The 27993-nt window shown below is 56.7% G+C and overlaps 2 protein-coding genes across 5 annotated transcripts in view; one reads left to right on the top strand and one right to left on the bottom strand.

The window, feature by feature from the left end:
• LOC102152446 (coronin-7) overlaps window positions 1-27993 on the bottom strand; it is a 58567-nt gene that overhangs the window by 13080 nt on the left and 17494 nt on the right. For 3 of the 4 annotated variants that reach the window (XM_038540551.1, XM_038540550.1, XM_038540553.1), the window contains exons 7-9: window positions 21359-21409; window positions 16050-16136; window positions 15506-15588 (exon numbers count right to left, since the gene is read on the bottom strand). In XM_038540551.1, coding sequence (XP_038396479.1) covers window positions 15506-15588; window positions 16050-16136; window positions 21359-21409 — 221 coding nt within the window. The remainder of the gene's footprint in view (window positions 1-15505; window positions 15589-16049; window positions 16137-21358; window positions 21410-27993) is intronic. The other variant, XM_038540552.1, reaches the window with a different exon arrangement.
• On the top strand, window positions 2-11050 carry VASN (vasorin). The gene is made up of 2 exons (XM_038540554.1): window positions 2-116; window positions 8393-11050. Exon 2 carries the CDS (start codon window positions 8403-8405, stop codon window positions 10419-10421), a length of 2019 nt encoding a protein of 672 aa, XP_038396482.1. The 5' UTR covers window positions 2-116; window positions 8393-8402; the 3' UTR covers window positions 10422-11050.

Genomic DNA, 27993 nt, shown 5'->3' with positions numbered 1-27993 from the left:
CGCAGCCCAAGCCCGGGGCGGGGAGACGCGGACCCGGCCGCCTCGGGACCCCGGAACCCAGGACTCCTCCGGGCCGCCGGCCCGCCCCGCCCGGCTCCCGCCGCCGCCGCCGCCCGGTGAGTGTCTGCCGGGCCGGGGCGCCGCGGGGCGGGCTGTGCGGCCGCCGATCCCGCGCGCGGACCCCCCCGCCGCGCGCACACGCACCCCCGGCACGGACACGCGACCCCCAGCCCCGCGCGGTCACCCGGGCCCACGGGGCCCCGGGGCGGGGGGGCCCCCTGCACCTCTGCCCGCGCTCGACCCGCTCCCGCCCCCTCCTCCTGCGGTCCCGGGCAGCCCCACGGCCGCGCGCGTGTAAGACTCACCGGCCAGTAGCCGGCAGGGCTGCGAGCAGACAAAATAAACACCCCCTCCCTCGCTTCCTCCTCCCACGGCTGGGCCCTCCAGCACGACCAGTTTTATGAATCAAACCCCTTTGAGGGGACAGCCAAGCCATAGTCTTGGGTTACTTTTACCTCCTGGAGTGGGACAGTCTGGTTCTGGGCCTGGAGCCCTCAGTGCCCCTGTCCAGATCTGTGCAGACTGGCCGCCTGCGAGTATTCAGGGCCCTTGTCGTTTAGCACAGAGCCGGGGGGCCAACAGCATGCAGCCTTGGGGAGGAGTAGGGGTGGCTAGGAGGTATTTGATGCTCTGTGGGGGGGCAGGGGACAGACCTTGGCTGGCTGGGGCCCTTCATTTTCCAGATATTAGGGTGCCCCATCTCGGCCTGTGCCAGGGACAGGGCTTTGCTTGGGCTATGAACCCAATGGCCTGGAGCCAGCTTAGTCCTTTGTGTCCCTGGGCTGGCAGCTCTGGGGCCTGAGGGCTGCTGAGGTCCCCTGTGGTCACTGGCAGGCCAGGCGCTCGGTGCCAACCATTCTGCTTTGCCCCCATTCGTTAAAGATTACCACACCAGGGTCACTGACTGCCTCTCCTGCTGGGGCCCAGGGGTGGAGTCTACAAGGTAGGAAGGAGGAAAAGGCCCTGAGGGTCCCAGCGTCCCCCTGCTTGCCTTTTGTACCTAGGACAGGTGAGGTTCTGGAAGAGGCACCAGGACCCAGAGCCCTCCTCTCCAGGCTAAGAGCTCATGGGGCTGGGAAGCTGTACTAAATCTATTTCTTTCCTGCTAGGCTGCACTTTGGGTGTTGGGGACATAGAAGAGTAACTGGGTGGGCGCCCTCTAAGTGAGGTCCATTTGAGCGGGCCCAGAGGGCGGTGAAGTCCAGTATGGGCCCAGCTGTTGGCAAGGCCCAGCAGGGATAAGGCAGGCGTGTAGGGGGATGGGAGAGCAGTCCCCTGAGTTGGCTGTCTTCTCCCAGGGGAATCAGCCCCCGGAGCTTCTGTAAACAGAGTGTCAGAGGCAGGAAGAGGGCTCTGGTAATGAGCAGCCCAGCTGGATTCCCTCCAGACCATTATCTGGCCCAGGGAGGGAGGATGAGCACACACGTGCCAGACTAGGGGCCTGGGCACTGCCTGTCCCCACCTCCCCCAGCTGCAGACTCAAACAGCTACCCGGGGACCTGTGGGTCCAGAGAGTCAGATGCAGCTGGTGGGGGACTGGTGTCCCAGGCCGTTTGCTGGGATGGCACCACTTTCTCCAGACTCTGGAAAGTGGGGCGCTGAACACGAGAAGCCCCTCAGACACTGCCCAGACCTGTGCTCTCCCAAGGAAGCCTCTTAGGGCAGGCAGGGAGAGGCCCTAGGCAGGAGATGGGTCCACTATTTCAGGCTCCCATTCCTGACATCCCTACTACTGCCCTGGGGAAGCTGGAACAAGTCCCAAATAAAGATGGTTGAGTCCTCACGGGGTCTTACAAGTGGACCCCACCCCTGAGCTGTGCAGCTCCTGGGAAAAGGAAAGTAGGGTCTCAGCTGGTCCCAGGAGGCAGCTCCCACCTCAGAAAGCCAGCCAGCACCCCCTTGGTCACCAGAAAGAAGGCTGGGTGAGCCTGTCCCACAGAAGCATCCCTAATCATCTACAGGCCCTGGACTCTTGGGAAGGGCAGCAGTACCCCCTAGCTCAGTTAGTGACCCCTCCTGGAGCCCCCCTCAGTTCCCTTTAGAGTCCCTCCCTGAGCCAGGGAGCCCAAGGCTCTGTGCTGCCAAGAAAACCAGCTCCCCTCACTGCTGTGGAATTTGCAAGAGTTCTTGGAGAAGGGGGAGGGAGGGTGTGTGTGTGTGTGTGTGTGTGTGTGTGTGTGTGTCAGAGCACAGCCCAGTGGGCGTGTGTCTGGCGTGGGCATGTGTCTACGCGCGCGTGACTGGAACAGGGTTATGTTTGGGGGCGGGCAGGGGTGCTGCAGGAGTCTGAGTGCACCGCAGGCGGACAGGGGCTCAGCCTTCTTCCTTTTATCGGTTTCCACATTCCAGAGTCAGCCGGATTGCTTTCCCTCTGCTGGCTGGGCCGCCTGGCTGGCCAGGCCCTCAGGCCTCCCCCACTTTTCCTCATTCCAGCCGCCCGGGTATGAGGAGGCTGAAGCAAGATCCCTTGAGCCACCTTGGTTTTTGGGGGTAGAGGCCGGTGAAGGGCCAGTTCCCCAGGTTGGGGATGGTCCCCCCAGCCAGTCTCCTCCGGGGGGAATGCAATAAGGCTCTGACATTCCTCTGCGGCTGCCTGAGAGATTTAATTAAAGAGGGAGAAGAGGGAGGGCTTGCACTGAGAAGGGGCTGGGGCTCAGGCGGTCATTGGGGCCCCTACTGGCCCTGGGCCTGGATGGGCAGCAGTAAGAATTGAAAGACCCAGATGGGGGAGCCGGGTCGTGGCTCCCCAATCAGCTCACAGACCCCAGGGCGACCCAGGGGAACCAAGAACCCCGGACGTGGCAAGACTGAGAAGGGCAAAGACACCTCTGGAGCCACTTCCTGTTCCGTCCCTGCCTAGGACTCAGACAGCCTTGGCCCAACTGGCTTGGGCTGGTGGCCTCCCTTGGTGACTAAGGTCCTCCTCTGGCAAATCTAGGGTTAATTGCAGGTTAGGGCCTTACTTGATGGATGCCTGGCCCTGGGTGGGGACAGGCCAGCCAGGAGGCCCGGCATCTGAGCCCAGCCCCTGTGGCATCATACTTGCACACGTGCAGATGGTGGCATCTGGTGGCATTTCTAGCTGGGCTGCAGCCACCAAATAGCTCCCAGGGCAGCAGGTGTCCTCTCCCAATAGAGTGGCACCTCTCCAGACTGAGATGATATATCTTGCAGCCCTGAGGGGCCACTTGAGCAGAATGGCTTTAGTCACTGGTCTCCTGGCCCTGGGCTGACAGGTCTGGTGGCTGCCAAGTCACCCATGGTGCCACAGAAGGCACCCATTTGGGGCCAGGAGGAGTGGGGGCAGTGGAGAGGAGTGGCCCAGCATTGCCAGCCAGCCACACCTGCTGGGGATCCAGATCCCTCCCGGGACCAGGAGACAAGGCTGATATCCAGACTGTGCCCCCCTCTGGCCCAGGGTCTGAGCCCTGTTGGGGAGACTCACCCCAAGAGCTTCTCCAAAATACCACTCTGTCTGGGCCTTACCCCAGAAATTCTTACTTAATTGGCAAGGAGGCAGGAGGGCACCGGGAACTTTCTAAAGCTTCCCAGGTGATTCTGATGTGCAGCAGGAGTTGAGAAACCCCTGGGGTTACAGGTGGGAGACAGACCCAGAAAAGGAAGGGAACTGGATGAGGTCATAAAGTGGTGTCTTGGGCCTCATCTGTAATAAGGCAGAGAAGCCAAGACCAGTAGGGACTCCTGGCTTCATCACGGGGTAAGACTGCAGCCCCCACCCTCACCTTGGCCCCTTCCCCCGAGGGCATAAGACAGAGACCCTGACCCACCCCCCCACTCTGCTGTGCCCCGGGGACGGGGAGATGAGCAGACCCAGGCTAGGCTCCGAGCCTCCTCAGACACGTCAGCGAAACTGGAGCCAGCCATCCTGGCCGCCGGCATGGTCCCGCCTGCCTGGGGGGTTGGCAGACTCCTGGGCTGGGCTGCTGCCAGGCCTGGCCGAGGTGCTTAGCCCCGGGGGAGGGCGGGGGAGGGGGACACTGGGAGCCGGAGGCCCAGAGCCTCACGGTCAGACCCCGCAGCACCTGACCCCTGCACCCACTCAGCGGTGTCTGGCTCAGAACAGGGCTGTGCTGGCCTTGTCTGTCTGTCTGTCTAACCCTATCCCCCACCAGCCAGGCTGTGGCTTTCCCCAGGAGCTGGGAGATACGCAGCCACAGGTCAGATGCTGTCACCTGAACTCCTGGGTTCTGGCCACTCGCTACTACCTGACTAAACCAGAGCCTGCATGTGAGTGGGTGCCTCCAGATGTCCCCCTGAGAGCTGAGGAGCATGTCCTTCCTTGTAGAGCCCTGCCCCCTCTGCTCCCAGGTCAGACGGCAGGGGGGCTGGCCAGAGGAGAGCTCACTCCCCCACCCTCTTCCAGAACTAAATATGCCCCTCTCCCCAGGCTGCTCTCTCCAGCTCCCACTCTCCCACACTGAAGGATGGAGGATGGAGGGCAACCCCTACACGGAGGGCTCACTCTGCCCAGGGGGCCTCTGTCTGTGCTGCAAGTGGCATGGAGCCCCGCCCACACCATGGCATCCTGACCCCATATGCGTAGAAGGCAGGGCTCAGGTTTTATGGGTAACGCCTTCAGTAGCTAATGTTTACTGACCACTTAGCATGCACTCCAAGTACAAACTAAACAACCCTGACAATCAGGCTCAGGATTGTCAACAGGATCCCCCCTGTTCCCCCCCAGGCCCTTCACAGACGGGAACTGAGGTGAAGGAACATGGCCAGACTGTCATGCAGCCAGGCTGGGATGGCAGGCAGTGGGACCTTAAAGCCCCATCCTAGCAAGTGTCCCCTGGAGGGCAGCAGGGCCACCAGCAAGAGCCTGGGCCTCTGTGTCCTGCCTCTTCCCACCACATCATGGTGGAGCCAGGCCAAAGTGAGGCTGCAGAGTCCAGATGGAAGAGCAAGGACCTGGGTCCTTTGCCCTCTTGCTCCCACCATCCCCCATGCCGGGCTGCCTCCAGAAGTCTCTCCACACCCTTTGCACAGAGAAAGGTCCCTGCCTTGGGTCAGCAGATCAGATATCAAAGCCCAGGCCCCTCGTCCTTCAAGGCTGCTGGAATTGCGATGGCCAGGGCAGCCATGACCTCCCATGAGACACCCCACCCCCAATGCGGGTGGATGCGTGCTCCTGCACACACGCACGCATGCACACACACATGCGCACATACACCAGAATGAGCCCAGACTGGCGGGATTGCTCCCAGAACTTGGTAAAAGAACTTCCCCAGTTAAAAACAAACAGAACAAAGAACTAGAACCCTAGGTGTTCAGAACAACTCCAAGGACGGAGGCAGGGCTGGTGAGAAACTGAGGCCCAGAGCTGAAAGGGGACTGGGGAAGCTACTGAGGGACCAAACTTGGGCTCTGTCTTCTGTTGCCCTGCTGCCCACCACCTCCACGGCCAGCCTTCACCTGCTAGGTCCCTTCTGGGGGCTCTGTGATCATTTGGTGCCACGAGGGCCCCTGGCAGGGCCCCTGGCAAAGCCCCCAGAGCTGCTGGCACCCAGCACCCATCTTCCAAAGCCCCACTGCCAACTCCTTGCTGGGTGGGTGCAGCAGGCACAGGTGCTTACCCCTGCACCCTGGCGGGTGGGAAGCAGGTTAGCTGCTGCCTGCTGCGGTCTCCCCAGCCCAGAATGCCAGTTCTGACCCAGCCCCTGCTCCCCACCAACTCAGCCAGATTGCCACTCTGTGGTTAGATGGACCCACAGCTCCCCCATGATGACTTTGTGGATTCAAGGGCCAGCAGATTATGGAACGAAGCTGATGCCCCTACCTGATGCACAGTGGGGGAATACCCTCCAGCACACACGAGAGGCCCCCAAGAGCCAAACCAGGCTGTTCAGTGTTTAAGCACTCCCAGTCCTAGGAGGTGTCAACTCTGAAACGCCAAAGTAGTGAAGAAAGCAAGGCTCTGAGAGAAAGCTGCTGTCTATAGCCCAGGCTGCCTGACTGGAGTATGAGCTCTTAACCATGACCTTATACATAGCCCAGGGGGAGCCGAAGCCGCAGGGGTGGCCACGTGTAGGGTCCCCTCCCACCCTGGAGCCTGGCTGCTCCCTTCGTGACCCTGCCTGCCCCGCTGGGAGGGCTGATTCAGGGGGAGGCGGCTCACCCCACACGTGGACGTAGGGGGTGGGGGGCGCTCACAGCCCACATCTGGAGGCCAGGCCACACCCGCTGCCTTCTGAGTCACTGAGGGTGGAGTGGGTCCACTTGGGGGAGGAGGCCGGGTGTGGTGCACGCAGCCCCCTTGGGATGGTGCCGGCAGGGCCAGGGGTGCACAAGGCCTTCCAGGTTCTGCTCCTAGCTTCATCTGAGGTTCAGTACAAGGCCCTGCCCCACCATTCACTCAGCAAAGATGAGCTAAGCATGCTCTGGGACACACGAGAGCAGCCAGGGCCTCCCCCCAGAGAGGGGACGGTATAGCCAGAAGGCTAGAGAGCAGGGGGAAGGGGCACCAGCGAGGGGTTAGGGAAGGCCTCCCTGGCTGGCCTCTGAAAGGCCAGTGTTAGCTAGCGAGGGGCAGAGGCTGACAGTCCCACTTCTCTGGCAGAGGGGACCCTGCAGGCGGGTGGGGCCTAGGCAGGTGCGACCTGGGTCACAGGCCTTTACCTAGAGCCGGTCTCCCCAGGGACTTGTCTAGTCTGGCCTGGGACCACCTGGCCCCCCTCTGGCTCACTCTGCAGGAGCCTGTGTTCCTGGGGGGAGGAGCCCGGCGGATGGCACTGGGGCAGAACACAGGCTCAGTTGAGGGGGCCCTGTTACCTGCCGTGGCCTGATGGCTGGCAGGGTGGGGGAAGGGGAGGCTGAGCCCCAGCACAAAAGGCCCTTGTGTGAGCAGAAGGTGCCTGGAGAGGAGGGGTGCCGGCCTCCTGGGGACGCTAGGGGCCCAAAGGGTGGTGGCCCCTGGGCTCCCCTAGAAGCCTGAGTGAAGGGGGGCCCACACTGTGGCCCCCTTCTATCTTGAGCAGTTCCAGCTACAGGCTGGAGCCCAGAGCAGCTGAGGGAGCCACCCCCACATCAGCAGGCAGGACCATCACAGGCTGCAGGCCCAGCTGCACCTGGACGTGGTTAAGGACCTAGGCTCCAGCTCAGATTTCCTGGCAGTGGGACGGCAGCAAGTCACTACACCACCTAGAGCTCCCCTGATCCCCCCTCTCCTGCTTCTGTCATCTAGGAGCAATGAGAATAGTTTCCACCTGCCCTGGCTGCTGGGAGGCGGGGGGGGGGGGGGGGGGCACCACATGACCACATGAGGGGGCTATAAATGCTCGGTGTGCCAGCACGGAGGAAGAGCTGCCGCTCCTTATTCCCAGTGGTCAGGCCAGAGTGGACCCGAAGAAATGACAGATGAATCAGTCTGCAGGACGTTTCCAGGCCTGGCAATGCTTCAGGGACCACCCCGCAACCAGTGTCCCTTGACCTGTCCCCTGGGTGAGCCCAGAGAGGCCAGAACTCCCACCTCTAGATCTGTCATTCACACCTCAGAGATGGGGGATCTGAAGACCAGGGCTCCCTGCCTCCCTGTCCTCACCCACATGGGGACACCCGCCAATGGCTCAGGCCCTCCTCTACCCCCCTCAGGAACATTCCCCCTGGCCACATCCTGTAGGGCCCTCAGCTCCCGTACTGGGCAGGTCTGACTTCACAAGTGGAAAAACACCGATCCCATAGTTTCCATGTGAAGTCTTCCCGCTGTGGTCTCCTCCTCACTTGGAGGACACAGAGCGTGGCGGCAGGGGCCAGCGGCACGGGGCAGTCAGCTTCTCTGCTTACGCGCTGGCTGCCAGCCCCTTCTTTCTCAGATGCTGCAGGGAGGGGCTGCTCTAGGACCCGTGGTGCTCCCTCCTTGCCTGTCTACCTCAGCAGAGATTTGGGGGGGTGGGGATGGGACATGAAGGGAAGGCACAGAGCCTGATGCGTTCTGACGTGTTCTCTCTGAGCCTCAGAGGTGAGAGGGCTGGGGTTTAGGAGACAGGAGCTTTTGTGGTCACTGAGCGTTTGGGGCCGGCCTCTCTGCATGCATCAGCCCACTGAACCCTGGTGACAGCGCAGGAAGTAGCAACTGATAGCATAACGAAGTCACATGACTGCTCCAAGTCACTCAGTGAGGGAGCTGGTGGGGCTGGGCAGGAATGGGGCCAGGGCACTGGGGACCTGACTCATAACTACTGTGCGCTGTTGGATTTGGGGGTAGGGAGTGAAGGGGGCTGGGAATTCCCTTCTTGGTCCTTCCTGGCGTGGCTGTCCCCTGGGCCCCTGACTCATGGTCTCCTGTCTCTCTCTCTCTCTCCTATGCTCCCAGGAACCAGAAGATGTGCTCCAGAATCCCCCTGTCCCTGGTGCTGCTGCTGCTGGCCCTAGAGCCCGGGGTACAGGGCTGCCCATCTGGCTGCCAGTGCAACCAGCCACAGACGGTCTTCTGCACTGCCCGTCAGGGTACCACGGTGCCCCGTGACGTGCCACCCGACACGGCAGGCCTGTACATCTTCGAGAACGGCATCACCACACTGGACGTGGGCAGCTTTGCCAGCCTGCTGGGGCTGCAGCTCCTGGACCTGTCGCAGAACCAGATCGCCAGCCTGCCCGGCGGGGTCTTCCAGCCACTCGCCAACCTCAGCAACCTGGACCTGACTGCCAACAGGCTTCGCGAGATCACCAACGAGACCTTCCGTGGCCTGCGGCGCCTGGAGCGCCTCTACCTGGGCAAGAACCGCATCCGCCACATCCAGCCCGGAGCCTTTGACACGCTCGACTGCCTCCTGGAGCTCAAGCTGCAGGACAATGAACTGCGGGCCCTGCCCCCGCTGCACCTGCCACGCCTGCTGCTGCTTGACCTCAGCCACAACAGCCTGCCGGCCCTGGAGCCTGGCACCCTGGACACTGCCAACGTGGAGGCGCTGCGGCTGGCCGGCCTGGGGCTGCGGCGGCTGGACGAAGGGCTCTTCAGCCGCTTACGCAACCTCCACGACCTGGACGTGTCTGACAACCAGCTGGAGCGCGTGCCGCCTGCCATCCAGGGCCTGCGGGGCCTGACGCGCCTGCGGCTGGCTGGCAACACCCGCATTGCCCAGCTGCGGCCCGAGGGCCTGGCCGGCCTGGTGGCCCTGCAGGAGCTGGACCTGAGCAACCTGAGCCTTCAGGCCCTCCCGCATGAGCTCTCGGGCCTCTTCCCCCGCCTGCGGCTCCTGGCAGCCGCCCGCAACCCCTTCAACTGTGTGTGTCCCCTAAGCTGGTTTGGGCCTTGGGTACGGGAGAGCCGCGTGGCGCTGGCCAGCCCGGAGGAGACACGCTGCCACTTCCCACCCAAGAACGCTGGCCGCCTGCTCCTCGACCTCGAGTATGCTGACTTCGGCTGCCCGGCCACCACCACCACGGCCACGGTACCCACCACGAAGCCCGCGGTACGGGGACCCACGTTCTCACCTTCCAGTCCAGCTCCCACCTGGCTCGCCCCCACAGAGCCGGCCACTGAGGCCCCCAGCCTGCCCCCTGCCGCCCCGCCCACTGTGGGGCCTCCCCCCCGGCCCCAGGACTGCCCGGCGTCCATTTGCCTCAACGGGGGCACCTGTCACCTGGGGGTGCAGGGCCACCTGGAGTGCCTGTGCCCTGAGTTCTTCGTGGGCCTCTACTGCGAGAGCCGGGTGAGGCAGGGGCCCCAACCCAGCCCGGCCCCGGGCACCCTGGAACCGCCCCCACCCCTGCCCCTGGGCATCGAGCCGGCGAGCCCCACCTCCCTGCGTGTGGGGCTGCAGCGCTACCTGCAGGGCGGCACCGTGCAGCTCAGAAGCCTCCGCCTCACTTACCGCAACCTGTCAGGGCCCGACAAGCGGCCGGTGACGCTGCGCCTGCCCGCTTCACTTGCTGAGTACACGGTCACCCAGCTGCGGCCCAATGCCACCTATTCCATCTGTGTCAGGCCTCTCGGGGTCGGGCGGGTGCCCGAGGGCGAAGAGGCCTGTGGGGAGGCCCGCACACCACCAGCCATCCGCTCCAACCACGCCCCGGTCACACAGGCGCGAGAGGGCAACCTGCCGCTGCTCATTGCACCTGCCCTGGCTGCCGTGCTCCTGGCCGCACTGGCTGCTGTGGGGGCGGCCTACTGCGTGCGGCGGGGGCGGGCGGCAGCGGCCATAGCTCATGGCAAAGGACAGGTGGGGCCCGGGACTGGGCCCCTGGAGCTGGAAGGAGTGAAGGCCCCCTTGGAGCCAGGCCCCAAGGCGACTGAGGGTGGTGGGGAGGTTGCACCCAGCGGGCCTGAGTGTGAGGTGCCACTCATGGGCTACCCAGGGCCGGGTCCCCAAGGGCCCCTCCCCACCAAGCCCTACATCTAAGCCGGGGAGCAACACGCTGCTAGGCTGGGCTCTCAGCCAGGCTGGCGACCCACCAGCGCCCTCCTGCTGCCAGACCAAGGAAGTTCTCAGATCCCTACAAAGAGGACACATCAGGGTGGGGGCTGTGTGACCACAGGAAGACCCCACCCCTCCATTTCCTCATCTATGAGATCCTAGGACCCAGGTGGCCACCTCTAAGGTGCCCCGAGCCTGAGTGCCTACGAGGATGGCGTCTGCCCTGTCCTCTGCCAAGTACAGCCCCTGGGGAAAGGTGGGGCGGGCCCTGCTGTGTGCTGGTAACACAGGCCCAGGGCTCCCAGGCCCCCATCCCAAGGAGACTCTGAGGGCCAGTGAAGGAAGCCCCCAGAAAGATGGCAGAGGGAGAGTGGGACTGGGGATGGGGCATGTAGGTCAGCCCCGGCCCCAAGGAGCAAAGGAACAAAAGAAACTGGAAAGACAGACGCTTTAGGAACATGTTTTGCTTTGGTTTTTAAAAATATATTTATAAGAGATTCTTTCCCATTTATTCTGGGAAAATGTTTTTCAAACTCAGAGACAAGGACTTTGGTTTTTGTAAAACAAACAATGATATGAAGGCCTTTTGTAAGAAAAATAAAAGATAAAATGTGTGTGTTTCTCTGGTGTGGCCCAGGGTACCTAGGCTGGGTGGAGAGGTGGGGGTGCAGGATGGGCATAAAAAGATAGGTCTCTTTGTGGGGACTAGGAACCCCCTCCCCGATGGGCACCAGGTCCTGGTCAGCAATCCTTGGGCTTTGGAGGGCTGCTGCTAAAGACCATGCCAGGAAGGGTGGCCCTTCCAGGTACCCTGCCCTGGGCACTGTCTGCCCAGCCTCACCCTACTCAGGCCCAGTGGTCTGCCAGCAAGAACGGTAGTGTTCCTGTGAAGCTGGGGAAGGTTCAGGCAGATAAAGGCCAAGGGGGTACCCAGGGTACCCTCCTTTACCTTCCTCTGTGGAGGGGGTCCCTAGAGCTGTGTTCTGCAGCCCCCACAGTTGGTCCTGGGCCAGGCAGAGCAAACAGCCCAGTCCTCCCCACAGTCCCGATGCCCTTCTGCATGGGCTCAGGTTGGGAAACCTTGCTCCTGGCCACCTGCTCCAGCTGCACAGAGAGGTCTTGGTGGAGGAGCAACACAGATCCTGAATGACAGGAACCGTCTGGTGAATGGGGAGGATGGGCCACACTGGGGCTGTTAGGGGCAGGTGCCCCAGGGACAGGACCAAAGGTCTGAGCCTGGTTTGTGAAGGCCTGATGGCTCTGTGATACCCTTTTACTCTCTGCACTTGGGATGTGCCCAGGCTTTCCAGAAACCCCGGAAGTGGGAGTGTTTTCCAGGAAGGCCACAGGCTGTGTGGGGGCAGGGCCAGGGATGCAGAGTGGAGCTCTGGCCTGGACTGGGTACTGGGAGCTGGGGAACAAGGATGGATTCACAGCACCTTCTCCCATGACCCTGAGACGGGAGGCAAAGTGGGCCCTGGGGCTGCAGAGAGGTGCTGCAAGCACTGAGCCAGCCTCCCCAAGGCTCTATGCCCGTGTCCCTTCTACGGGTCATAGCCCCTGGGCCCCCTCCCAGCCTCACCCTGGATGGAAGCAGGCAGCCCAGCCAGGCCTGGGGAGCAGGCCCTGTGGCTCAGGGCGTTGATGTCAGCGCCGAGTCAGGCCCAGCCACGCGAGGCTCTGGATTCAATTAGTGGCTGCTGAGGGTTCTGGCATGGGAAGGGAGGAGGTGGGCGGTGGGTCGTGGCGGGCAGAGGATGGTGGCAGCGAGCCTGGGTGGGGCCCCTTCTTCCTGAGCCAGCGGCGGCCCAGGTGGATTTCCTGTGAGCCTGGGTCCCATTAGGGGAGCGGCTATGGTGAGGCCTGCCCTCCCCCTCGGCAGCCCTGTCAAAGGAGCCATTGTGGGCCTGTGGGCTGCTGCTGAACACAGCGTGGCTGCTGAATAAATGTTTTCACTGCAAAGCCAAACCTGGTTTCGTGGGATGGCAGGGGGTGGGGTGGGGAGGCAGGACCCAAAGACAGGGGGCTAAACACTCACTCCAGCCCTCCCAGAAAAGGTATTCGGGATATCCCATCAGATACCCCGGAGGAACAGGGGCGGTGAAGGGAGGCCCAGGGGCAGAGTGGGAGACCAGGCCAAGATGCAACCCTTACCCAGGGCAATCTCAATGGTTCCAGGGCAGGGTCCAGGGATGGATGTGGGGAGATGCCAGTCTGATTGTTGGGACCTTGCTGCCACAGGCCCTGTGCCATCCACACAGGCTATACATGTTCCCGTTAGTGCCCAGCCAACACTCTACAGAAGACAAGCACTGACTAGGAGAGGTGAGCCAGCAGCTAGCTCAAGGCAGGCAGGGACAGGATGTCAACACATGCTCCATGGCCCAGCACAGGGTTGCTAGCCATGTGGGCCTCCAGGAGACAGTGGGGCCTCTGTGAGGAACAGAAGCTCCCTGGTGTGAAGCAGTGAAGATCAAACCCCAGCCTCTATCTCCCATGGACTGGCTGCTGGGGTGACCTCCACAGACAATCAACTTCTCTGGCCTCAGCTGCCAGAGGAGATATGTCCCCAGCTGCCCGTGGCCTCTACGACAGGTACAGCTGATCATTTACCCACCCAGAAGCATCGCGCCGAGAGAGTGTTTGTGCACCTCCTTGTCTAGAACGTGAGCTGGTCCTTCAGTGCCAGACCCTACCACTTACCCTCCCACCTCCACCTTGTACAGAGTATAGCACCTGGCACACCTGCTGGACCTGCTGCCTGAGCCTGGGTTTACAGATAGGCCCCTGATGCCCTGTTCCTCCAACCACAGCATGTCTCCTCTTAGTGAGGAGCACCCCACAAATGATGAGGATGAGAAGGTGGGAGGACCCAGGTGGAAGCTGTGACAGAAGCCTTTGGGAGGGTGGGGCCCTAGGTTCTCTATGGAGATGACAGGGAGAGAGGCCTGTGCCTGACCCCTGGCCCCCTCTAGCTTTAAAAGAACACTCACTGTTTTGCTCAAATTGAGATGGAAAATCCATAAAATAGTGGAGAAACTGAGGGAACACAGTGGAAACCCACAGCTGTCCCCACATTCAACACCCTCTACACTTCTCATCTCTGGTCCACTCAGCCGGACTGACACCCCAGGGAGCCTCAGGGGACAGGGGATCCACCGCCATTCCCCAGGTCCACCAGATTTACAGAGGGCTGGAGAGTCCCCACTCCTCTGCCAAGGGTGTGGCCTGGCAGGGCAGGGGCCAGGACTGGAGGATGGAGGGGCGGGACACTGGTCTGGCCACCCATCTGGGAGTGATTTGAGAAATTCCAGGCCCTGCTAGCCCTGCGAAGCTATTCTTAACTGCTGTAATTACAGGGTCAGCCTTGGCCAGTGGCACCGTGGGGTCTGGGCATCGTTAACTCCTCCAGGGGCCAAGCTGGGGATGGGCGGGGGCTGCTCTGTGGTGGGGGGGAGACCCATCAGGGGTCAGGGGTGGAGCCTGGAAGACAGGAAGTAGTGGGTGGAAGAGCAATGGATGGCTAGCCTTGGGTCCCCTTTCCAGGCTGGGCCAGCTGCCTCCTGCTAGAGAGCCCTGTAGGGAAAGAGTTGTCTGGCCTGGGGAGGTACCAATGCAGCATCAGGCCTAGGAGCTCTTACTCTTTCAGCAAATGGGGTCCCAGGGAGTGCCCCCCTCCTAATCCCCAGGGCCCAGAGTAAGCAGACGCGCTGGATTTCATTCAGCTTTGCCATCCTCATCTGCAAAATGGGCCTCCCCAGCTCCCTAGCCTCTCTCTAGGTTGTAAGAGGGGATGGGAGCAGAGGTTCACTGACACTGTTACCCCTTCTCTGGGAGCTCTCAGCTGAGGCATGCTCTGGCAAGAGTTCTTATGGCAGTCAGACTTCCCCACCCCCAAGCATGGTCTATGCTACTCCCAGAGCTTGGACAGGTCACTGTGACTGAAGTCACACTTCTGTGACAAGAAGTCATACTTCTGTGACTCACTTTTCCCAGTCATGAAATGGAAAAGGAAGGGGCTTGATGGATAGCCAAGGATCAAGACCCTCTCCTAGCTCTGACCTTCACAGATCCCTGCCTGGGGATCATGTGGAGGTCCGAGTAAGCTGCTCCAAGACTCATCGCTGAGCAGGGCTGAGGCTTCTGAAAGGGTAACAGGCCCCCACCTCCTCATACCCCAGCCAGGCTGGTCCCCCAATCACCTGCACCTGTTTGCTCAGCTGTGATATGGGAATCATTGCTGAGAGCCTCTGGTGCCTAAGCCACAGTAAGCCCAGGGCCCCTTCATAGAGCCGGCTTGGTGAGTCCCCACAGCACAACCACAAACCCTCCCATATGGATGGAAAGATGAGGTGTACCTATAGTCCCCAGCTGATGGGGCACAACCACCCCCACCCCATCCCAAACCACCAGAGACAGGAGTGTGGCTGGGTCTGAGGAGGTTTCATAGAGCCTGTGAGGCCAAGGCCTGCCTCCGAGCCTGCCAGCCTGTCTGTCCCCACATCACCCCACCCTGTGTCACCCATGCCCATCCTGTTATCTACCAAAGCTTCGGTCTCTTTGACCCCCAGCACCACCAAAATGGTCACAGCAAAATCAAGTACATTCCCACGTTTCCTGCCAATGCCTCTGCTGGGTCAGTCCCTCCCCCAAATGCCAAAACACACCAAGGTGAGAGCCCTTAGGCTGAAAACCTGCATGACCAAGGGCCCACTGTTGTTAGGGACCGTGTGGGATGGGGTCAGTGGGCTCATCCACTCATGTAGAGCTGCCTCACCACCCTTGCTGGTAAAGCTCCATGGAGGTTCCTGTAGGGCCAGGACCAGATTTCTTTTGCAAAGCCTCAGAGACCAGCTCGAGCACCCCTGACCACTTTGGTGATCAGCCTCTCCCTGACAAGCTCTGAGCCAGGTGAGGCTCTTCTACGTGGACTGGGCCCTTCACTCCACAGGTGGCCCTGCCACAGCACATCAGAGGCCCTCACCAAGAGTGTCCATTATAGACTCAAAACATCATCTAGGCCCTTGACCCTCTCCACCAACCCATCCCAACATGCCAGCTGCTCCTACCCAGGTGAGGTGTCCAGGGTGAGGGAGGCAAGGGCGCTGGAGAAGTGCCGGGTGTCCCAGACCTTCACTTCATGCTCACGCATCTGCAGGGAGGGAGCAAAAAGGGGCTCAGAGGGGGCCATCCCTCAGCCCCCTGGACTCCCTGGAAACCCAGTGCCTGAGGACACAGCCTGGTTCAAGGGCACTTGCCGCAAAGCAGAGCTGGGAGCGGGAGAGGTGAGTCATGCTAGGGAGGGAGAATTTGGGTTTTCTTGTCCTGTCCCTTTAAGAACCCCTAGGTGACAAGGGACAAGGGGCGGTTCCCTCCATGGACTCTGGTTGGGGGGGTGGCGGTGGCTACCACAGTTCCCAGGGTCAGGGTTAGCTCTTGCAAATGGAATCTGCCAGTTTTCAGCAGCTGGAGGTCCCCTGGGGCTCCGAGACCCAGCTGAACACAGGGCCGTATATGGACAGGCCGAGAGCTGGCTGGCCTTCCCCACCTCCCAGTGGGCCTCATCCCTACCCTCTTGGTATGGGTGCCCTACCCATCTGGGAAGAGCCCTACCTGGTTGAATCCAGTGGACACAAGGTGCTCCTGGATTCCCGTCCACGCCAGCCGGCCATCCTTGCCATTCTTGTGGGCCTCTGTGCTCTACAGGAGACAAAAGATGGCACTGAGCCACTGGGTCCTCCTGGGGTGGGCCACCTGCCTGAGAGCCCCCCAGAGGGCAGGAGGGGCCAGGATAGGGACCTCCAGAGGCTAGCTGGGGACAGAAGAGGCCTCCTACCGTACAGGATGGACCCCAGCCTCACCTTGGCTGAGGACAGCTCTGCACCCAGAGGGCTGACCTGGTCATCAAGCTTGGGCTGTCTCCCTCCTCCAAAAGGGACTGTCCGGCTGCCCTGCTACAGCATTGGGGCTCAGGGCAGCAGCACATGCTTGTCCTTGCCGGTATCCTAGAGGAGACGCTCAGCAGCCAGCAGCTATCTCCAGCCTCTGGGGAATCCCCATGCTCTCTGAGACCCTCATTTTTCTCACTTCCAGGTGGGGCTCACGTTTCCAGGGCTTTCCAAGGACCAACTGACACTACATGTGAGAGGGACCAGTCTACTGCAGATCAACGGATTACCAGCATCACGGCTGCTTCCTGACTGCCAGGGCCTGGGGAGAGGGCCTGGTGCCAAGCTCTAGGGAACAGTCCCCAGAGAGGGCAGGCAGATAAGTGTCCCTCCTCGCCTTCCTGCAGTGCTGGAGCTTGGCCAGCAGGAAGGCTTCCTGGGCCCAGGGAGTAGAGGCAAGTTCATACCACAGGCGCCTTGTCCCCAGGGCCCAGGCAGGGGGGAGTAGAGGGGGCCAGAGGAAATGCAAACAGCTCCCTCCCAGTCACCTCGGCCCCTGGAGCCTGAGACCAAAGACCCTGTTACCAAAAATAGCTCACCCCAAACTGTGGCCAGCTTCCTCCAAGCTTCCCACGATCTCCTTGGGAATGAATGAGGGAGGTAGCCTGGGAGGAGCTGGCCCAGCGCCCCCTCCTCAGCCTGCAGAGGAGGACCCCAGCGTGGGAGACCCTGGAACGACCCATGTTGTTCAAGGGGCTTTTCTCACTGCTCCCTTCCTCACTCAGCAGCCGGCACAGGAAGTAAGGGCTGGAGCCTGAGAACCAGCGCCCCACACCCCTCTCCACACACGAGGGGCTGTGGGGCCAGGTCCAGGTCAGCCTTGCCCTGACACCCCGGGGTCAGTGGAAGTGTCACATGCGCCCTCCCTCACACTGGTGTGCAAATATCCCATGTCTGCAGCAAACCAGATGGCTGGCAGAGCATGGGGCATCACTCATTCATTCAGCAGACATGTGAAGCTTCCCCAGGCCAAGCACCCTGCTAGGAGCTGGCGGTGCGGCCAGAGGGTTCTCAGATGGTTCTCCAGGGGATGTTAACGGAGTTCGGTGAAGCAGGGCTGCTCATTCATTTGCTCTTTCATAATATGAATGTTTGAGCCGCATATTCCACTAGGCACTGGGGACATGGTGGAAACAGAAAGGGTCCCCCAACTCACTGAATGTACAAGTTAGGAGACAGAGCTGAACCAAACAGAAATAACTATGTCACTACACGTTATTTTAAGTGCAAGGAAGGAGCAAAGTGGAGGTTAAAGGCACAATCTCTGGAGTGTGGGTGACACCTGTCCTCCCATGAACTGCCTCATCTCAGCACGAATACCTACACCTATACCTATACCACCGACCCTGTTCCCTCACTGGCAGAAAGAATACTGTAATGGGTCCTACTTCGCAGGACTCTTGCGGGAAGTGTTAACACCAGTGAGTGCTCAATACCCAATATGCATTTTCTTAAAAAGCATGACAATGGAGTACAATAAAAGTATAATAGAAGGAAATAGATATTCGGTAACACTTGAGACTTGAGCTAAGGTAGGAAGGATCAGCAGGTGCGAGCCTGTGCAGAGTAGGGGCCTGGGAGAGCAGAGGCTGGCGCAGAGGCAGGGGGCAGGGGGTGAGGGAGAGGAGACGTCCTGAGCCTGCAGGGTGCATGCGCTGTGATGGAGGGCATAGGCGGGGGACAGGATTGGCCTGTCTCCCATTTTCCTTCTTCTCTTCTTTTTTTTAAAAGATTTTATTTATTTATGAGAGAGAGAGAGAGGCAGAGACACAGGCAGAGGGAGAAGCAGGCTCCATGCAGGGAGCCTGACATGGGACTCGATCCCGGGACTCCAGGATCAAGCCCTGGGCCGAAGGCAGATGCTCAGCCACTGGGCCCCCCAGGTGCCCCCCATCTTCCTATTTCATAGAGAAACCAGAGGCTCAGGCAGAAGCAGCCACCGGCCTCAAGTCACCCAGCAAGACAGCTGTCGGCTCCCTGAGCCTCCTCCCTGTGGGCTGGGTGACTGTTCTGTCTGTGTGAGAGGGGCCTGGGAGATGAGGAGACAGAGCAGTGGGCAGAAGGCAGCAGAGTCGGGACCAAGAGGGGTCCCAGGTCCCAGCTGCAACCCCAGAACCGTCCCTGCATGAGCTCACACCAGGGGACCCAGGCTGTCCACAGGGTGGTGATGGGCAGGGCACTGGTCTCTCAGGACACCGAAGGCACCAAGGTCGCTGGGATGAGGTAGGAGCTTACGCCAGGCCTGCATGCCCACTGTGGGCTTAGGCGTCCAGGGGCCACTGGAAGCCCCCCCCCGGGGGGGGCACCGACCCCACCCCTGCCTCTGTCCCCGATCCCTAGACTGATCTTCATTTTCAAAACTGGCAAATTCTTCTTCCCTGACCTTACCGGCACTTAGGGAGGAGGAGTCCCCTCTCCAGATCCCCAAATTCTCATTCGCCAGAGCAGAGGGGAGGTTCAGCTGGAACTCGGGCAGCCGGCCACCCTGAAGTCCCACACTGTCACAGGAGGCTCAAGGGGAAACCACTGGTGGTAATCCCCAGCCTGCAGGCCAGGCCTTGGGCTTTCCCTCTCATAGGGGTGGCCTCTGTCCCAATAGGCAGTAGGGCACTCTGTTCATGGACAAGGCCCTCGGCTCCCTCAGGTCTCCCCCCACACCTGGCCCCAAGGAGAGAACAGGAGGGGCTGGCTGCCCAGCTCAGGGGCACCAGCAGCAGGCACATACCCAGCATTCCAGCTGTGGTCCTGCCAAATCCCCCCCTGTTGCCACGGCAACGCTTCCTGTACAGGGTAGGGTGGCTGGAGGCGCAGCCCTGGGCTCCTGGGCTCCTTCCTCAGGTGAGGGGACCTTCTCTGGTGTAAGACCCCCACCACCCACTGGTCCCCTCGGCCAGGCTCAGTCCTGGGCTCCCGATGCCAGCCCCCCAGGCCTGCTTGACACACACCCAGTACACAGGTCTCCCAGCCCACACCAGAGCTCAGAGGGCTCCTTCCAGGCCCCTCCTGCCCAGGAGGACAGAGGACCGGTGCTAAAGCCTCACCACTCCCTGGATGCCCCGCAGCAGCAGGCTGCTACTTCCCTGGTGCACCCATGGCTTCAGGCATTGGCTAACCCCACCCAGATGGCAAAGGGGCTTCGGAGTCAAATACACAGAGCCTGCCTGGGCCACTCTGCTGTGACCCTAGGACAGAATGACCAAAGGGCCAACTTTACAGGACAATCATGAGGATGGAAAAAGACTGTGTGTGCCAAGGGCTCAGGACATAATAAATGGTCATAAATGCAATCTAGAAACAAAGTAGGAGATGTGACTCAAGCTCAGGTCGAGCAGGGTCCAAGAAAGACAGCAGAAGGAGGATTCCCCAGGGCCCCCCTGCCCTCCACCCAGGTTCCAAGCTCTAGTGACAGCCCCTGGGACAGGGAGTGCATGCAGCCCCTCCGGCCCCCCTCCAACAACGCCCCCCTCTAGTGGGGAAGGAGGATCTCAAAAGAAGGCAGTCCCAGAAGGCCTCTCCCCCGAGCTGGCCCCTCAGCTCACACCAACCCTGGCCGCCAGCAGTGGTTTTCCTAATAGAAGCCAGGTGTGGGCCAGATGCCCTGGGCGGAAGTGGGGGGCAGGGCCACGAGGAGGGCAGCATTCCAGCCCCTGCTGCCCCCGCACCAGTGCACCAGCGCAGAGCACAGGCACCATCCCAGCAGCTGGGAGGGGGTAGGAACCACCCACGCTCTTCCCAGGTCTCCTTGGCCCAGAAGGCCCATTCAGGGGGGCTCCCTCCAGAACCAAATCCTCCCTCCCTTCTAGGAACTTGGAACAGTTTGGACGGCAGCCACTCTGTCTCCACCTCGGCACCATCACGATCCCCCCCACCCCCTGCTTGCCGAAGAAGGAGGAGGCAAGGAAGGAAGAAAATGTTCACGCCAGGGGAGCCGGCCCCACACAGTGCCCAGTGGAGGCAAGAATGGGGGTACCATGCACAGTGCCCTGGGACCCAGAGGAAGCTGGAGGTAGATGGCCTCAGCCTCCCTCCTTCAACCTGGGACCTCCTTTCCGGGCAGAGCCTTGGAGGTCAATCATAGAAAGCTCCAGGGAGGCTCACTGCTCATACCCACCTTGCTACCACTGCCAGCCACAGAGCCAACTGGGACCAAAAGCCAACCTCCTGGGGAAGTATGGCCACTGTGGAATGGGGGGTGGGCTAAAACCTCCTATCTGGCTTGGTTCACCTGTCAGTACAGGACCTCCTTTGGGTCTTCAGCCAGTCAGAAACAGAAGTGACTGGTCTATCTTGGGCAAAAAACTGCTGTGGCCTCCATGAAGGGGATCCTGTGTGTGCGTGTACACATGTGCATGCTACAAGTATGTGGGGAAGCCCCCCCATACCCACACAGCTACTGCTGATCACATTTAGGCTGGTGAATTACCCCTGACCCCAGGTAGGGAACAAGCCCTAGAGATGGAGACAGGATATCTGTGATGGGCCTGGGTTTCACTGGAGAGCTCTTTCCCTGAACTGGCAGCAGGACTCTGATCTTTACCTTCCTCAGGAAATAAGCCTCCTCACCTTCTAGGAAAGGTACAGGGTTGGTGGTTCTGTCCTTCTGGCTCCTTTGAGGCTGGCCTCTGCCAACTGTGCCAGAAAGGGTAGAGGGATGAGGGTTTCAAAGAAGGAGCAGAAGGTGGAATCTTGAATTAGCTTCCAAAAGCCACAGGATGCCTCCACTGAAAGTCTGTGGACAGCCTGTCTGCACTCCACCCTGTGATCAAAGACAGGTCCTCCCAGGGCTCAAAACATGTTTCCCAGAAAGAGCTTCTGACAGCAGAAGCCCACTCCCAGGTGACCCTACACACCTACTCGGTCTTGGCCAGGGACATAGGGTGTAGCAGAATCTCTGCCAAGAGGTGGAACCTGCCCTCACCTGCACCTGCTGGAGCCATTAGGGCCTCAATTCGGGCCCCTGCCCACACAACTCACCTGGGAGGCCCCTGGCTTGGTTCTGGGGTCAAAGATCCGTAGCTGCTTGTCCTAAAAAGAAGAGAGGAGTAAACAGAGTGCACTTAGGACAGGCAGGATCCTTAGGGGTCAGCTTGTCTCCTCCACCCGTAGGCTCTGATGGCCCCGCCTCCTAGTACACAGGGCTGGCATCACACACCAGGGAACCCCTCCCCAGCCTGGTTCCTTCTCACAGCAGGGGGCAGGCCCCCTTTCCTGCCCCAGTCACCCGCAACAGAGAACTTGGTGACAGGTGTTCACATTTCCTAAACACCTACTATGTGCCAGGCCTGCTACACACATGATCTCTCCCCATCTCTCCAACCACCTTATGAAGTAGTGGCTATCACCATGAGCCCTTCACAGATAGAGAAACTGAGGCTCAGAACCAATCTCTAGGCTGCCAGCTGGTAAATGCCTGGCCCTGTGTTCAGCCCAGCCCAGAGGAGCACAAAAGATGATGTCATTTCTACACATAAAGAACTTGGTGTCTAACCAGGACAGCAAGCTTACACATCCTAACCATCACTCAGCATACGTTACTGACTCAGATCACCTAAGGGTGTAGATGGGAATAGATCAAAAGATAGATAGATAACGTCAAAATAAAATGCCCATAGGTGGAGATGGGAATAGATCAAAAGAAAGATAACGTCAAAATAAAATGCCCATACCTTGAATAAGGACTTTATTCTTGTGGAATAATCAATGTGTGTGCACAAATGTACACGCATAAAGAACTGGGGAGAGGTGCATCTGGGTGGCTCAGTGGTTGAGTTTCTGCCTTTGGCTCAGGTCGTGATCCCAAGGTCTGGGGATCGAGTCACACATCTAGTTCTCTGTGGAGAGCCTGCTTCTCCCTCTGCCTGTGTCTCTCCCTTTTTCCCTGTGTCTCTCATGAATGAATAAATAAAATATAAAAAAATAAAATCCTGCTTCTCCGTCTGCCTGTGTCTCTCCCTTTCTCCCTCTCTCATGAATGAATAAAAAAAAATTAAAAAAAAATCCCACTTCTCTCTCTGTCTCTGCCTCTCTGTGTGTGTGTTTCTTGTGAATAAATAAATAAAATCTAAAAAAAAAAAAAAAAAGAACTGGGGAGAGAGGGGCAGAATTTGCATTGGTTGACTACTTACAGTCTTGGCCATGATGAATTGTTAAGCGTTACAAGGAAGGTGCAGAGTAACATGGATGGTGTGATTTTGCTGTGGTAAAAATAAACAAAGATCCCTATTTGACCACATTTCTGTAGCTTCTGCAAATCTGCTGAGCAAGGAGAAAGGTCTTGAACAGCATGGGCTGTGCATTAATGCTGAGTACTGGGGAGGGTGAAGGTAGGGGGTGATTAGCTTTTCCTTTTTTCATCTTAATACAGTTCCACTTTGTTCCAATCAGCATGGATTCATATTTCCATATTTTGAAAAACAATGAAAAATAAATAAAAATCAAAAAACCCCACTGAACCAGCAATGAACAACTGGAATTTGAAATGAAAAACACAATACCATTTACATCAGCACCAAAAAACCTGAAACTCTTAGCTATAAATCTAACAAAATACAGGGATCCCTGGGTGGCGCAGCAGTTTGGCGCCTGCCTTTGGCCTAGGGCGCGATCCTGGAGACCCAGGATCGATTCCTACGTCAGGCTCCCGGTGCATGGAGCCTGCTTCTCTCTGCCTGTGTCTCTGCCTCTCTTTCTCTCTCTGTGACTATCATAAATAAATAAAAATTAAAAAATATATATTTTTAAAAAACCTAACAAAATACATACAAGATCTACGGGAAGGATACTATAAAACTCTGATGAAAAGAATCAAATGATCAAATAAATAAGACATACTCCATGTTCATGGATAGGAATACTCAATACTGTCAAGATGTCAGTTCTTCCCAAGCTGATCTACAGATTCAACAAAACCCCAATGAAAATTCCAGCAAGTTATATCATGGTTATCAACAAACTGATTCTTAAGTTTATATGAACAGGCAAGAGCTTCCTAAGGGTCAACACAATACTGAAGGGGAAGACCAGTCAGAGGACAGACAGTGCCCAACTCTATTCTAAAGCTACAATAAGCAAGACACTGTGTTATTGGCATAAGGACAGACAAATAGATGGAAGAGAACAGAAACAGAATCCCATAAATACAGTCAACTGATCCTGACAAAGGAATAAAGGCAAGATAGTCTTTTCAACAAGTGGTACTGGAATACATGTACATCCACATGCAAAAAGATGAATCTACACACAGACTTTACATCTTTTTTTTTTTTAAAGATTTATTTATTTATTTATTCATGAAAGACACAGAGAGAGAGAGGCAGAGACACAGGCAGAGGGAGAAGCAGGCTCCATGCCGGGAGCCTGATGTGGGCCTCGATCCCGGGACTCCAGGATCACGCCCTGGGCTGAAGGCAGGCGCTAAACCGCTGAGCCACCTAGGGATCCCCTTTTTTTTTTTTTTTTTAAGATTTTATTTATTCATTCATGAGAGACACAGAGAGGCAGAGACGGAGGGAGAAGCAGGCTCCTCACAGGGAGCCTGATGTAAGACTTGATCCCAGGACTCCAGGATCACGCCCTGAGTCAAAGGCAGATGCTCAACCATTGAGCCACCCAGGCCTTTACACCTTTTACAAAAATCGATTAAAAGGGATCACAGACAGAAAAAAAAAAAAAAAAAAAAAAAAAGGGATCACAGACCTAAACATAAAATACAAATCTACAAAAGCTCTAGGAGGTAATACAGGAGAAAATCTCAGTTACCCTGAATTTGGCAATGACTATTCATTTATTTATTTTTAATTCACTTTCTCTTTAAGATTTAATGAAATTTATTTATTTGAGAGAGAGAAAGAAAGGGCACACGTAAGGTGAGGGAGAAGCAGAGGGAAAAGGAGGTAGAAAGAATCTCAAGTAGACTCCCCACTGAGAAAGGAGCCCAACATGGGGCTCAATCCGATGGCTTTGAGATCATAACCTGAGCTGAAATCAAGAGTCGGATGCTCAACTGACTGAGCCACCCAGGGAGCCCTGGAAAAGACTTTTTATTTATTTTTATTTTTTTTAAGTTTTTATGTATTTATTCATGAGAGATACAGAGAGAGAGAGAGGCAGAGACATAGGCAGAGGGAGAAGCAGGCTCCCTCTGGGGAGCCCGATGCAGGACTCGATCCCAGGACCCCAAGATCACAACCTGAAGTGAAAGCAAACACTCACCCACTGAGCTACCCCAGCGATGATGTTTTAGATACATTAAAAGTATGACCTATGAAAGAAAAAACTGGATTTCATTAAAATCAAACTTCTGGTCTACAGAGACACTGTTAAGAAAATGAAAAGACAGGCCACAGACTGGGAGAAAATATTTGCACAGCACGTATCTGAGAAAGGACTTGTATCCCAAATATACAAAGAACACTTCAAACTCAAAAAATAAGAAAACAACCCAATTTTAAAAGTGGGCAAAAGACCTGAATGAACACCCAACCAAAAAAGATACACAAGATGAAAAGTGAATACATGAAAAGAGGTTTTTAATACCATATCTCAGGGAATTAAAAACTAAAACAATTAGCACTACACACCTATTAAAATAGCTAAAACTTTAAAAAAATGATAACACCACATGCTGGCAAGATTGTGGAGTAACAAACTCTTATTTGCTGATGGGAATGCAAATGGAACAGCAACTTTAGAAGACAATCTGGAAGCTTCTTACAAAGCCAAAAATGCTCTTAGTATATGATCCAGCAATTATGCTCCTAAGTATTCATCCAAATGAGTTAGGAACTTATGCCCAGGGTGTCTGGGTAGCTCAGTCGGGGTGAAGCGTCTGCCTTCAGCTCAGGTCATGATCTCAGGGTCCTGAGATAAAGCCTTACGTGGAGACCCACGTTAAGCTCTGCCTCAGGTTCCATGCTCAGTGGAGGAGTCTGCTTGTCCCTCTCCTGCTTATGTGCATGCGTGTGTGCTCTCTCAAATAAATAAAATCTTTAAAAAAAATTATGCCCATATAAACGTTTATGGCACCTTTAAAGTTGCAAAAAACTGGAAACAATCAACATGTCTCTCAACAGCTGAACAGATAAACTGTGGTACATTCCCACAACAGAATATCATTCAGTGAGGGAAAGAAAGAGTAAGAAGCCAAACCATAAAACTCATAGAAGAAAACTTAGAAGAAAAGCTTCATGACATTGGATCTGGTAATGATTTCTTGCATAGGTCACTGAAGCAAAGACACATAAATGGGACTACATCAAACAACTTGTGTTCTGCAAAGGCTGCAATCAATGGAGTCAAAAGGCTGGGATGGGAGATGATGCTTGCAAATCATATATCTGATAAGGGTTTAAGATCCAGAATATATGAAGAATTCATAAAACAACAAACAAAATCAAATAACTCTAAAAAATGGGCAAAGGACCTGAACAAATATTTCTCCCAAAGTATACAAATGGCTAGCAAACATACAAAAAGATGTTCGTCATCCAAGGAATGCAAATTATTATTATTATTATTTTTTATTTACGATAGTCACAGAGAGAGGGAGAGAGGCAGAGACACAGGCAGAGGGAGAAGCAGGCTCCATGCACCGGGAGCCCGACGTGGGATTCGATCCCGGGTCTCCAGGATCGCGCCCTGGGCCAAAGGCAGGCGCCAAACCGCTGCGCCACCCAGGGATCCCAAGGAATGCAAATTAAAACCAAGATGAGGTATCATCTCACATCCATTAGGATGGCTACTATTGGGATCCCTGGGTGGCGCAGCGGTTTGGCGCCTGCCTTTGGCCCAGGGCGTGATCCTGGAGACCCGGAATCGAATCCCACGTCGGGCTCCTGGTGCATGGAGCCTGCTTCTCCCTCTGCCTGTGTCTCTGCCTCTCTCTCTCTCTGTAACTATCATAAATAAATAAAAATTAAAAAAAAATAAAAAAAAAGGATGGCTACTATTAAAAACTCGGGGAACAAGCGTTGGCGAGGGTATGGAAAAGTTGGAGCCCTCCTGTACTGTTGGTGGGAATGTAAAATGGTGCGGCTGCTGTGGAAAACAGGCTGGCAGTTCCTCAAAAAAGTAAAAATAGAATTACCTTATGATCCAGCAATTCCACTTCTGAGTACATACCCAAAAGAAGCAAGAAGAGGGTCACAACTAGCACATCAATGTGCATTATTCTCATTAGTATCCACAGCACTCACAGCAGCATCATGCACAAGAGCCAGAGGTGGGGGCAACCCAAGTATCCGCTGACAGAGGAGCGGGTACACAGAATGTGGTATACACACACGATGGATTCAGCCTGAAAACAGAAATCCTGTCACATGCTACAACACAGATGAACCTTGAGGACATTATGGTAAATGAAATAAGCCATCAGGGCAGCCCTGGTGGCTCAGTGGTTTAGCGCTGCCTGCAGCCCAGGGTGTGATCCTGGAGACCCTGGATCGAGTCCCACATCGGGCTCTCAGAATGGAGCCTGCTTCTCCCTCTGCCTGTGTCTCTGCCTCTCTCTCTCTCCTCTCTGTGTATTCTCATGAATAAATAAATAAAAATCTTAAAAAAATAATAAATGAAATAAGCCATCACAAAAGGACAAAGAGTCCATGATTCCACCTACACGAGCTATATAATGTAGTCAAAACCACAGATATGGAGGGTAGAATGGTGTTGACTGAGGGCAGGGGAAAGGGGAAAAGGGAGTTGTTGTTTAATGGGTAGGGGGTCTCAGTTCAGGAGATCTGTTTCACAATGACCTAAGTAAATTTAACATCCCTGTATACATAAAAACAGTTAAGACGGCAAATGTTATGATGCGTTTTTAACCACCATAACGAAATAGCTGTCAGTCCACAATAAGACAGAAGACCCATAAATGCACATTACTAAGTGAAAGAGGCCAATCTGGAAAGGCTACATATTGTAGGATTCCAACTATATGACATTAGGGAAAAGGCAAATCTCATGGAGACAGCAAAAAGTCAGCGGTTGCCAGTGGTCTGGGAGAGGGAGGAAGGAATGGAGGGGTGAAATACAGGGCACTTTTAGGGCAGAGAGGTTATTCTGCACAATGCTGTAATGTGGGTACATGATGTGGTGCATTTGTTAAAACCCCTACAATGCAGCCCCAAAGGTGAAGCCTAATGTAAACTCTGGCCTTTAGTTACTGTAGCAATATTGGTCTAACTATAACAAATGCACCACACCAACCAGCAGGGCACCAGATGGGGAGGAGGGACATGGGAACTCCTGGTACCACCTGCTCAGTATCTGCCTGGTTCCTGCCCAGGTGCTTGGGATGCAGAGCTAGCAAACAGTCCCTGCTGAGTACTGGACTCCGCAATGTACAGGCAGTCACAGGGAACTTCAGGGAGAAACTCAGGCCCGAGATGAATCTCCAAGGACAAGCAGAGCCTGCACCGGGAAGAGAAAGGTATTCAAAGGAAGTGAAAATGCATGAACAAAGATGTGGAAACAGGAACTTGCTGACACGTGACATGAAGGGGAAGGCAAGGCCATGCAAGAAGCCTAGATGGTGGGAATGGAGGGGGCAGTGGGCGAGTGCACAACTGGACAAGAGGGGGGCCTCCCTTGGCAGATCAGTCCCAGGTCTTCCT

The sequence above is a fragment of the Canis lupus genome, chromosome 6, assembly GCF_011100685.1.
Source record: "Canis lupus familiaris isolate Mischka breed German Shepherd chromosome 6, alternate assembly UU_Cfam_GSD_1.0, whole genome shotgun sequence".
NCBI classification, from domain to species: Eukaryota; Metazoa; Chordata; class Mammalia; order Carnivora; family Canidae; genus Canis; species Canis lupus.
Note: the sequence above shows the minus strand (reverse complement) of the source record. Positions and strands in the feature narration are given on the sequence as shown.

Coding starts and splice junctions, on each gene's coding strand:
- VASN (XM_038540554.1), top strand. CDS start 8,403: ATGTGCTCCAGAATCCCCCTGTCCCTGGTGCTGCTGCTGCTGGCCCTA.